The following is a 12,938-nucleotide window of genomic DNA, read 5'->3' on the forward strand; positions in this document are numbered from 1 at the left end:
TGGAAATGCGGCTCCTAAAATCGTTTTGCTTTTCCTCCGAATCGCGGTTGTCCCAAGCGCTACTTCATTGCGCGTAAGTCGCTGAAAGACTCGCAGCGAGCTTTGAAAAGTTGACAAAATATTGAAACTAAAAATTTCCGCTTTTCATGCTCGAATTCCTCGCCGACGAATTTGTCCTCCTCTCAATCGGACGTTCAATCGAAATTTATTGGATTTTATGTTCTCTCTAATTAGCCCTCCCGTGCTACGTTCTCCTCGAGAAAACTTTAACGGCTTCGCAGTAGTTGGAAAGGATTTGAAAAGCCGACTTATGGCTTCCGGCCGCAAAAAATGGAGACGGGAGTGCGCGCTCTTTCCGTTTTCGGAAGCCTAGTGGGAAATCCCCTGTTCAATTAGCGATGAAAGACAACCAGAGGTTTTTATTTATTTGAAAAAAACTGAAGAGTCAAAAAGACGAGAGAGAAATTCCCGACTGGCAAGTTGCCAATGATCGAAAGGTTTTTCTGGCAAAGCTTACGAGCCCTGCCGCCTACCACAATTCAGGGTGCACTACTGCCGCCGGAGTAGAAAACCTAATGGCAAGGGGTGCGAAGCTCTGATTTTCCGCACGAACCTCTCGTTTTCTACTGTCTCGTGTGCCATAAGTAAGTAAATAGCGAATGTTCTCGACTCGACTGTGCGATCCCGAGGTAAAAGAAAACGTCGAAAGACGTCCGATTCCTCTCATGGCTTATCAGAGCCACCTCGCGTATCGATCCAGCACACTCGAGTCCGGCTCGTTCGTTGAATAAATCCTGCGACCCTACTTTTTAATGTACGATAAGCTCAGCAGAAAGGATTGTGGCGAAGGACGTCAAAGTCAGGGGATGAAAAAAAAAAACAGCAGAATCTCTTTTGGTCCCGATAAGTGGATCGATCGCCTGCGCTCGACGAATGACGTCAGAATTTCATCCTCTAATTAATCGTTAAATTTTCCAGCATTTTCCTAAAAGTTAGATAACCGAGCGAGCTCCTTGGGCAACGAATCGTTTGCCGAAGAATAGAGCAAACATTAAACGATCAATTCGAATGTAGCTCTTCATTTATTTCGAATATTAGCACCGGCGCTATGCCTGTTAAATTTCCATTTGCTCTCGCCGCCAGGGAAATTGATACAAATGCTCGTATTTTCGTGCCTAGTTATCCTCATTTTTTCCCGACAAGCGACACGTCTGATTTAGTTAAAAATACCGTATATCAAGGCTTAATTATGCGTGGATTTCAATTAAATAGAGAGAACATTCCACAACAGCGCACAATGAAATCAAAGTGATTTAGATCCTTTGATTATTACGAGAGCCTCGTTAATTTCATTATGAAAATAGCGAGGAACATCGCGGACTGAGAATTGTAGCGATATATTTCATGTTCCTCGCGCTTTGAGCCACCGGCATTTTTATAAATATTGAGATAACGATCGTCTTAAAAATAAGACCATCGGGAGAGTTCTTCGCGCCTCCCGCGAGGATTCTCGTCTTTGCACAAATCCGAGCAAGAAGAAGGGCGGGGAAAAAAATTATTCGACAGTCGGAACGATTGAATTTGAGAAACGCAGCGAGGAAATCGCTCGAGGAGTATTACACGACGAATCGCACACATCGGGAATTAGGGTAAAGGGGATTCGGGAAAGGGGGCGACGACATCCAGCAGCACGAGATTTCAGAGACAAAGAGAAAGAGAAGGAGAGACAACGGTAAGCGCGAAATCAGGCAGGCAAAGCTGAATAGCTATGAAAGAACGTGGTTGCAGGATAGGCGAAAAGCGGAGCGCGCACGAGCCATTCGGATTTTACTTTACCCCGGCGACGTGCGGTAAATTTGCTTTTCTATTAGCGCCAGCGGCCGAATATAAATCCTAAAAATTACGAGACGTCATAGCGCGTGCAATAGCCCGCTTTTGCCTTTGCTTATTTTCCGCTGCGATGCATACTAGGCGTTCCAGCAACTATTTTCTCCGGCTGTCGACGATCCTATTTTCCCTAGGAAAATAATGGATTTATAACGAACACAGTATTTATTTTCATTTGCTATGAAATATGAGGAGTTTTCTTGTTTGACTGAGCACCTTCGCTTCTCAGTTGGAAGCTCATCCATTTTTTTACAAAAAAACTGCAAATCTTTTTCTCCAACTTTTCACAACGACGAGACACGCAGTACAGCGTGAAATATTACGGTTTTCAAAATGACTCACGGTTACTCCGAAAGTTAGCGAAAAAAATGGCAAAAAGGTATTTAAAGAACGACGTTTACGATTATTGCTTTCGAGAAACTTTGACAAAATTCCTTTCTCGTTGCAAAAGGAAAAACTGCGAAGTGGAGTCACCGAGCCCGCGGAACACTCCAGAAAAAATTTATCTATTTTCGTAGTAAGCAATGCCACTTCGTGCCGCTTTTAGGACAAAAACCACTCGAAACGGTTGACCGTTCGTTGACTCATTGCATTTTTGTTCCTTTTTTGCATAAAAATGAATAATTGTAAGGTTTTTCCTTCCAACGACGAAGAAGGAAAATATAAAAAATTGTTCCTCTTTCTACCGATTTTATATTCAATCTGCAGTTTTTATGAAAATGCGTTCTCCACAAAATTTCGTAACCGCAATACACTCCGTCGAATGGGGGAATGAAGAACAGGAGAGTGAGGCTCGTGATTATTTAAATTGTAAAATTTAATGCTTCACATACACATTATTACAAGTGTTACACGATCCTTTTGCATTGCTACAGTTCGGTATAATCATCAAATACTAATTCTGCATTCATCGAAGCTCCCCCGCGTATCTCGCGTTGCTATCGAAGTTGCTAACGACCAAAGGCTCACGCATCAAATGAATTTATCGCATAACAAAACCAGCGCGGCGATATATTTCCACATTTCATTCCGTCAATTCGTCCCTCCAATTGCCTGAATACATACTCGTTCGATTTACGAAAGTCAATAAAAAAAATAAGTCCCTTTTAAAATACTCGATTAAATTTCCATCGCATTGCTTCAAAATGCGATCTATTTTTGAATAAGATTCTTTATTCTGCCGACAAACAAGGATATATTGATAAACCAACGAGTACGCTCAATAACTCATATTAACACAATGATCGAGAACCGACCGGACCGCCTCAAGCTTTCCAACATGTTATATCCATGAACATACGGGCATGTGTGCGTCTCGCTTGCGTTAACACGTACACAATATTCATTCGAGAGATTGCGGTTAATTTGCAACTTTGATATTCCACACGAAGGACGTTTTCGAGGCAGAGAAAAACTCGAGGATTTATCAGGAATTTTCGTTTCCATGTATTTATTGATTCATTAAATATTGCTTCTCCTCCTATTGAAATATTTTCTACGCATTTATCAGTGAATCAATTCGCAGCTCTACTTTTCCAATTTTAGCATTCTAATGGCACTTGGAATACTTGGACTTTTTAGTGAGTGAAAATAACGATTTTTCAACCTCGAAATGTGCGACGGAATTTCGAGGCGTTTACCCAATTCGTTCAATAAACGTTCAATATTTTCGACAAAAATTGATTCTTACAACTGTTTTAAAATCAACGAGTTTCACCAACTTTTTTCCTCCCAATTCTTTCGCTTGTAATTTAACGAGAGTTCCGCTCTTCCCATGCAAAATTACTGTGGCAACAGTTCCTGTTTCGTGAGGGAGAGTAAATATTATTACGAGGACGGACTAAAAATCGTTGGAGCAGCGATTACGCGAAGTAACGAGGGTAAAAAAAAGTTTAGCTATAAACTTTTGGGATAGCCAAAACTGTGAGTTGGATAAGAAGTGACTGCCAGTGAACTTGCTGCAGTTTTTTTTTTTTTTTACTTTTTTGTTATTTTTGTTTCGTACATTGGAAGTTTGTTGGAATGAAACATATTTTCAATGATACGAGAGACAATTATGAAATTGGAGCTAATTATCAACGGATTTGTGGTTTTCGCTCGGATTTTATTGGTTGAGGGTAAACGTAATACTGTTTTATTTTAATGTTTTTTTTTTACATGTAAATACAGCGGAGAATATACGTCGATGACAGATGATAGAAAAAAGCCGATAAAACATATTTGAAGAGCGATGATCGCGTATATTGATCGAGCGAAACTCTCAGGTTGCGATTTCTATAAAAGAAATAAAATCATTTCGGAAAATGTGTCGGAGCTTCGCAAGCAAGTATGATTTTTGTCGAGGCCCCTGGTAAACTCTCGCAGAAAATTTTTCACGATGATTGGAAAAAAAAAAAGAAAAACGAATGATTTGTATCACAGCAGCGTGGCCGGTTAACGATGATTGTTCCATTTAGCTGCGAAAGGCGATAACGAAACAATGATAATAATAATAATCTTAAGATTAAAAGTCGCTCGCCGTGTAATCGTTTTGTTGTTTTCTTGAGAGAAATTCTAGAAAGACTGTCCTACCACGAGGATAATCCTCGAGGGGGTTTTTGAAGCAGTCGATGACTCCGTACGGATGCGAATCGCTGCTGCTTTAATTAGTTCTCAGTTGATAGTCGCCGTTTTGCGTGATGTAACGTACCCAGGGAAGGGCCTGATATCCTGACTTTTCGATGATCTTCAAGTATCGAACTTGTATACCCGAAGTCGTGAAATAAGGTATTTCGAATTTGACTTGGATGGGGGGTTTGCCTTCGACGTCTTCGCCAACGACGGAAGGTAAACCAAAGTGTGCTCTCATGAGATACTCTTTGCCACCTGGGAAGGATTTAATGGACCATGTGATGGCGCTTTGTTCCGGTGAATATTTGACGCTACCGATGGTAGTTTTGAATTTAGGTGAATCGGCGTCGTTTGGCACAGGGATTACGATCTCAACGTTATTGGCTGTCGAACGTCGTTTGAATTGAGATCTCGCTTTGATCATATATTCAACTCGACTGTGAGCATGCCGCTCGATCACCGATTCGATCCAGATCAATGGTTTTACGTGTGTATTTAGGCGATAGGACATTAGCTCGAATTCACCGTCCGGTGGTATAAACGATATTGTACGATCGTTCTCAAAACGGGAGAGCCTTACACATTGATGAAATTTAACATCTTCGAGCTCTACCGACTTTGATTTACCACGTCCGGTTGATTCGAACAGCACCTTGTCGTTGAGTCCGAGCCTCAATTCCGGCATTCCCGAAAGATAAACTCTCATTTTAATCGCACCTACTATCTCCGAACTCAATACGTTGCCATTCGCGTTCGCCAGTAAATTCACCGACTCTATTACGTCCAAAAACACTTCGTTTTTCCGGTATTTTATTCCCTCCGAACGCCACGATACAGCGTTCGTCACTGCCATTGGGATCCTCGGCTGAATCTCCAACTTGTGTCCCTCCTGCGTTATGTACTCTTGCAATATTTTACTGTCCGTCGTCTGTGGATAACCGAAATCCAAAAGCTCGTCCAACAGTTCGTAAATCACCACGAAATTGTCCCTTATACTCTCCTCCTCCAACTCCTTGAAATATTCCTGCATCACTTGCACCACTTTGTGCAGAAACACAAACACCAATGATATATTCGCATTTTTCTTCGTCGTCGATACGATGTATAAATTGTTGTATTTTATGTAGGCATATGTACACTCCTGCGTCTGTATCAGAGGCGTCAAGTTCCCCTCTTCCTCTCGCTCCATCACAAGAGGCATGAATTTTTCTATCACTCCTGCCTCTATGTCTCCTCGATAGTTTCGAGAAATCAACACCTTCCCTTTCACGTCCAATATAAATATGGCGGAGGTCGACATCTCCAAGCTATCGACTTCTGGAACATAGAAGCAATGCGCCGTGTGCCGATACTGAAATTGTATTCCCAATTGTACAGAATTCTGTGATAATTATTTGTAAACTCGGCTATTGCCCTGTCTCCGAAAGTCAGGATATTTACTTCGTATTATTATTGAATTTTATTAGTCTATGCATTGGTATGAATTTTTGAATATATTTAAACTTCATAAGATTTCATAATTCAATTACTCATAAGAGCTTTAGCTTTTGTGTTACGTGAACTAGACAAATTGAAAGCCAAGGACTAGCAAAGTTTTCAAATATTCATGGTTGCTTAAAAATTACTGCGGCCATCAACATTCTTGATTGAAGCTAATCATGTTTGCCGTACTTTTCACTTTGACATTTACCTTTCATGCAAATGAATTTTCTTTCCAAGGGTAGTGCACATAAATTTCAAATGTAATTAAGCTTACAAATTGAAATTTCAATTAATTTGGTAACCAAAATATATTTGGTTTTCATAAGGTCAAAGCATAAAGGTTTACCTTTTGATATTTGATTTAGATTTAATTTCAAGGTACCTGAATTAATTCCATATTATTTAGGTTTCATATTTAACATGTATTCTAAAAGTTTGTTTTATTTTTCAACACTCCTCTAGATTAGTTTTACTTTTATTTTTTATTATCAAGTACAACCAAAACTTAGTAAATGATCGATTGAATAACCATCAAAATAGAGTTCACTTGGTTTCAACTCAGAACTTGGTATCATCATCCTCTTTCCCTAATTACAAATACTCAAAGTTCCCATGTTAATGCTTTCAATATTTGGAGCGAAAGGAATTATCCTACGAATATCAGTTGATTCAGGAGTGTTTTCCAGGATAGACAAAAATACGATTAAAAAATTGTAATTCACTAGAAATCTTAAATCGTCAAAGTGGACACGTAAGCTGACTATACGTTTTTATAGGTTATGGTCATCGAATATTTTCTGAAGCCACAAAAGTAAAGCACGAAGTAAAATTTCCTGCAAAAATATGTCGCTACAGATAAAAAATGACAGTTTACGAAGTAAACACTAAGCAGATGAGACGTATTGAAAAAATTTTGCCAATCAGCTTGAATATGTCAAACGAGATTAGCATTATGTTTGAAATGACAGCTAGACGACGGATTTTCCATGGAAAAAAACAAAGAAAGAAAACGTACGTTTCAATGACGTACAGTCACGAGTGTTTTGTCACAATTATCACTATTCAGAAGTACTACTAAAATGCATACACTTTACCTAAGTCGATGGAGTAAAAGCAATATAAAACTGAGCAATTTGGAAAGCAGCTTTGAAGAAAGTGCCACCGCCACTGGCGAAAAACGTGAACACCCGAGCCGTCGTAGCCGACAATCCACTCGAGATTCAACAAAATAGGACACGGAATGCACATACGAAGTGCGCATGCTCCGAACGCCCGAGTCGTCGTCGTCTCTCGCTTCTTCGATCCTTGCGAGATATCGACCGCGCCTCTCTGCTTTTTACAACACTATACTTCACTCCAATCTATTTACCACCCACACTTTCATTGTTATTACTCTTCTTATTATTACAATCATTATTATTTTTATTGTTATTATTTTTCGCGTCGTTTTCTACCCAATTCCATATACTCCTCTTTGGTTTTGTTTCACACGTCATATAACTCTGTTTTGAATGGAAAAGCGCGCTCATTTCCGATCCTTTCAAACTCGCAGAAAACACATCAACAATACAAGAGCTCTGGGGCAATTGAGAAGTCTCATTCTTTCGTTACAACATTCAAGAATTATCTTCGTTGCCTCCAACTTTATCGACGGTTGCTTTTCAATTGAAACTTTCATCGAGAGTCAGAAATTCGAAACTTCGTAATCTGCCCAATAATCTGAAAATATTCAGTTCGACTCGAATTGCTACAAGCATTGAATTCCAATCTTGGATTCTGAAACTTTAGCAACCCGCGGTTGCTCAAACCGAATATTCTTCGACGAACAATCGAATCGTTTTTTTTTCGTTTAATGGAATAAACTTTTTCTTATCATTTTAATTTTTAAACCTTCGATTACGTGCGAATATATATCTTTTTTACATTCTTCTAAGAAATTAAAAATTTAATTTTTTTATTTAACAATCCGTTCGCAATTGTTGAACAATTTTATCAATTTTTTGTTGAAAACTATCTCGAATTCAGATCTCGAGTTGAAATGAAATTTTCTCGTTAAGATTTTTCTGAAATTCAATTGAAGAAACGCCGTATTGATTCGTTCTTCGGTCCCCTCGAACTGCGCGTTTCGAAATCTTTTATGATTTCTCGCAAGTGGCAGAACGCATAAACTAAATGAGAAAGCGGAGTTTTTCGCAGCACGATCCAGCGCTGCTAGAGCTTTTTTGTAATCCCTATTCGTTTGCGTTGTTTCCTCGACATTCAATTCCGTAATACGCTTGACATTTCTCGATATTTTGTATCTTGCGGAGCCTGAAAAATAATCAATTTCGAAATTGCGACGTGGGACAACGGTGACACTCACGAGTCAGTTTCTCACCGCTTTCAACATATTTTGACGAATCATTGAAAAAAAAAAACCATTTGACAACAGTCGCAAGTCTCCAGTTCATGCACTCACTAGAAAAACATGTATCGATAAAAACTCGCTTGAATTCAACGCAACGAAAATATTTTCCAAGACGATAAAAAATTGAGGAGCCCAAACGCAAGAGACCAAGTTTTCCTCCGCGAAGCGTGAGCAAAATATGTGTCCGCGAAGACGTCGCAAAAAATCGTACAAAAGAGGCTCCACGTCCTACGAACGTTTTCACAAAATTTCCGAAAAAACCCCTCCGATGTATTTTCATCGGAGTTTGAAATTTAGCGTTCGACCGATTTCGGAAAATAAAGTCCCAGCTGACTCAGAACGGTGGCAAAAATCCTCCGAAACGTTTTTGGTCTCCACCCGACGAGCGGTGTCTAAAAATTGCACCTTCAAAATTCACAGCCGTCTCGCTCGCACTCGCCGTAACGAAACGCCGACCAAAGCACACCTCTGAGTACATAAAGCACTGCCGGAAGTGGAGTGCTTATCAGGCCTTCTTCGAGTGTAATAATATGTGCTGTACACTCAACGGAGAACGAATATTTCCATGATGTATATGCATAAGGGCCGAAAGACCGAAGTCTCCAATGTTTTCTCATAGGGGAAGCGTCATATCTATGGATATACGAGGGCGTGTGTACGGCGCTTCTTGGGACGTCTGGACCACGCACACAGCCCTGGAGAAGAAAGTTATCGCGCCATCAATTACGGAAAATTCGTTTTCTCATAATTAGCACGAGACTGACGATTATAAAGTCAAATCTCGAGTGAATTTTCGGTGGATATAACACTTTACGAGTCAGTGTGTATGCGTGCACTGTGCACAGAGGAACTGAGTGCGAATATAATTGTATAATAGCACTTGTGGATCGAGTGAGTTTAGAGGAGAATATACCAAAAGGATTTCCCTACGGATATAATGGAATGGGGCTACTGAAAATGTATCGCGCGCCCGGATACAGGTATATGCTCGGAATTGAGACGCGGATTTCATCTGCTGTATACGGAGGGTAAGAGATAATAAGAAAAGAGCGTTTCTCGCCGATACGATCCGAGAAATCACTTAAGTCTGTCGGTGCTATAGAAATATAGGGAAAATCCTTGAGGAAGAAAGAGTTTTGTTTGCTTCCGAAATATAGAACGACTCCGTGGCGTCTTGACGCCAACGGAATAAAAGCAAACTTTTAAAAACGTTTGCAGTGTTTCCTCACACTCTCCGAGCTCCGGCATACTGTACCGATACCAGGGAGTTTCATCGTGCTTCCTCTAATCAACGTGAAAAGAAATTATTTCTTGAATTTAGGGTGTTGCCGAGATTGGAATCGCTTTCGGTTTTCCTTGGGTTTTCCGAAATCATTAGAGAACCCTGACATTTTGTTTTTTGGGGGGGGATAGGAAAATGCAAAAGCGATAAGTCGTTTCTGTGTGACGTACTTGAACGAGCCGAATGTGAAGTTTTCTTAAACCGCGATGGTCGATGCGATCGCTCAAACTGTCGTTTGAAGTTGCAAATTGCACGGAGGTCGCTCGGGTTCTAGAATTTCTCGACCGATTTATGAAATGTTTGACGAAGACGCGGAAATTTACAACGGCCAATGTTCCACTGATCATAATTCGTTGTTTCTTCCAACAAATAAAACTTTGAGCTCATTGAATTGAAATTCCCTTCAATAAAATATTTGACATTCCTTCAAGAAGCGTCGGCGATTTCGGAAATAATCCTTTTAGCGGACAGAAAATTTCTTCACCGAACTTGCAAGCGAAGTTCGTTAAATGCGTTTTAGAATCGACTGATATTTTTTTCTCGAAATAGCAGCAAGTTTCCAACTGTTGAATAAGTTCCGGTAAAATTTCGTAAAAGTGCAGTGCCCGTCGGTTTGCAATTCTGTGTGTAACTCGGAGTCGAGCGAGACAAGTTTAGTGAGTGCACATCCGAGACGAGTTCGAATCCGATAATTAGTCAATGTGCGTAATTTGCCACAGAAGAGGGTCAACAGGACTAACTCCGGACGAGTCTTGAATTAAATGAGCGACGAAAGTTTCTACGGTTTCGTCCAAGTGCGACGAGTTTTTGTATATATAAGAGCCCGATTGAAAGGATTAAAGTACCCGAGCGCTTCGTATGCATACTACTTTCGGTAAAATCAATATCCGTTTTATTATCTATAGCCATATATAACGTACGTAAAATAACGACGTTTTCAAACTCCGGGCCCCAGTGGTTTGATGAAATTCATCAATCGCTGCGAACTCTGAAACCTCTCCTGCACAGCCCACTTCGATGCTTATGCATTAGAAGATTTTTAGAAGAGATCGTTATAAGTTTCTCTATTGAATTGGTTGGTGCTTATCACGATAGGTCGAACTTGTGAAATTCGCACAATTCATTTAAACTCTCGCATGCGTTAGAAACTTTGGCATAAGAACGTTTTTAGGAGAGTGATTCGTTATAAGTTTCTTCATCCAATTGGTTCGTGCTTCGCTTTAACTTATCACAATACACTAAGGAAAAACACTTTTTTAGTGATTTTTCAGACGCTGTATCGCAGTAAAAAATCCTCGAGTCAAGGTCTAAAAAAAGCATTTCGAAGCTTCGTCTTTCTAGTTTCAAGATCTTGTGGCAAAACTTGCGCAATTTTGAGAATTACTGTGAGAACAAAAATTAGCAAATTTTTCTGCTTTTTTTTGGTTTCACGAGCTTGGAAAGTTTCTCTTCGACTAAGTCATGGTATGGACCGGTTAGCTTGTTCATTCAGCTTCATTTTGCGTTTTTTGAGACCTCGACACGGCCATTTTTGCGACGATACTTCGACCCTGTAATTTTTTCGTTAGTGTACTCGTAGAAACGTTCCACTATCGAGAAAACTCCAATACGAAGATTCAAAAATTTTAATACATTGTTTCCAGTCGAATTCTACTCGGGAGTAAACCTGACGAGGAAAACGATGCCGGAGGGACTCGAGGACTCCGTACACGAAGACATTGGCCAAGGGATGAACGGACAATTGTGACGGGAAGACGTCAAATATATTGGCTCGAGTGCCTCACGACAAACAGTCTTGGGACGGTCTCAGGTTGTTCGACCGTTCGGTGTATACACGAAATACGTCTATTTACATACACCTCGAGCACGATCGTACAATGTATACATGTACGTATACGCTGAGACGTTTGTCCATCACATAACCGAGCTACGTACACACTTTGAATTGTACACTCGTATCTGGTGGTCCAGTCAGGTACCGGGAATGAGGATCGATCAATAACGACTGATGTTCGCCCTTAACGCGCTTTAACGAGCGCCCCCCCAAAATGAATCGTCCTTAATTTAGAGGCTCGATATCAAGATAACATTGAAATTAATTTTCTATCGGAATATCAAGAGAAAATAATAAACAAGGAGGAAAAGAGTGGAAACGGAGAAGGGAAGGATTCATCAGAGGTCCCTCACGGTATGGTCATCGTGGAGGCGTCGGTTGCCAACAAATGCTGCGATGCTTGGACCATGCCAGCCGGCGACCTGGACGCGGTTGCTGGCCCGCCGCCCAATCCTTTTGAATGTCCTGCTGATGCTCAATTCCGGAAAGAGAATCATCTCTCCGTCCACATCTTGTCGTCACCAACGTCAAGTCCCACCGACGACGCCCCCGTGTCCGTTCGCCCTCGCTACGACGCCGCTTCTCATTAGTCTGCTTTTTCTCCTCGTTCATATCGTTGGTGGATCACGCGCCGTCACTGGACCACGCTACGCGTCGAGAATCGTCGAAACGAAAAGCGGACAGATACAGGGAATTTTGCAGGTGAGATTAATTCTGCTTCACTCGTCAATTTCGATCTCATTTCGTCTCGAATTCCGAGCAATTTAGCGGCGCAGTCACTCCGGTTTCAAGTTCCAATTGGTTTTTTTTATTATTTTCAATGGTTTTGTTGTTTTGACAGTACCATTTCATCCGAAACTAAAACAACTCGGAGCTCTTTGGACAAATTTCGTTATCATGGGAGCGAAAGATTTTCAACGCTGTGCAGGGGCTCTTTTTTACGCTTTTTTTACGCTAATTTTTTCCGGGGAACTGAATCTCCGAAATTTTCACTACATATTTATTCACATTTTGAGTACACTTCACTATTTTTTCATCCCGGAATCGACGCTCGTTGCTCAAGTGCACGGCAATTTGACCATTTATAAAAAAAAAAAAATTTCTGCTTTCGCACGATTGCGGTCGTTCTACTTATCTAAAACAGGAAAATTCAACGGCATCTTAATCGCTGAAGTTTGCAACTAGGATCATCAAAAATACTGAAAAGTTAATTTTTGGCAATTCGTTCAACTCCTATCGCGTCAAGTTTGGTGTTTTTTCACGATTTCCGCAAAGTTACCGTAAAAGAATTTTACTGAATTTTTGAGCAAATCGTTCTCATCTCAATCCACTTTAACGGATCTTCAAAACGGATTCAAAGTTTTGCTGGAACCCAGGATTGGCAGCTATTCGAGCTTTTCGTACTTTATTATAATACGCCAAATCTGATAGACCTG

The 12,938-nt window shown here is 40.5% G+C and overlaps 2 protein-coding genes across 5 annotated transcripts in view; one reads left to right on the plus strand and one right to left on the minus strand.

Annotated features, from left to right (window-relative positions):
• Window positions 1-12,938, plus strand: part of LOC122409698 (neuroligin-4, X-linked-like) — a 103,061-nt gene that overhangs the window by 63,480 nt on the left and 26,643 nt on the right. For all 3 annotated transcript variants that reach the window (XM_043417431.1, XM_043417430.1, XM_043417432.1), the window contains one exon: window positions 11,312-12,204. In XM_043417431.1, the coding sequence (XP_043273366.1) occupies window positions 11,899-12,204 (306 nt within the window). In that variant the 5' untranslated portion in view covers window positions 11,312-11,898. The remainder of the gene's footprint in view (window positions 1-11,311; window positions 12,205-12,938) is intronic.
• On the minus strand, window positions 2,687-7,214 carry AP-1mu (adaptor protein complex 1, mu subunit). Of its 2 annotated transcripts, none has more exons than XM_043417453.1 (2): window positions 7,074-7,214; window positions 2,687-5,814 (listed from the first exon to the last, which is right to left on the minus strand). In XM_043417453.1, exon 2 carries the CDS (start codon window positions 5,795-5,797, stop codon window positions 4,529-4,531), a length of 1,269 nt encoding a protein of 422 aa, XP_043273388.1. In that variant the 5' UTR covers window positions 5,798-5,814; window positions 7,074-7,214; the 3' UTR covers window positions 2,687-4,528. The 2 variants fall into 2 exon arrangements, with proteins under 2 accessions (XP_043273388.1, XP_043273390.1); XM_043417455.1 differs by having other exon boundaries at window positions 2,687-5,811; window positions 7,074-7,204.

Source organism: Venturia canescens, chromosome 4, assembly GCF_019457755.1.
Source record: "Venturia canescens isolate UGA chromosome 4, ASM1945775v1, whole genome shotgun sequence".
In the NCBI taxonomy this organism is placed as follows: Eukaryota; Metazoa; Arthropoda; class Insecta; order Hymenoptera; family Ichneumonidae; genus Venturia; species Venturia canescens.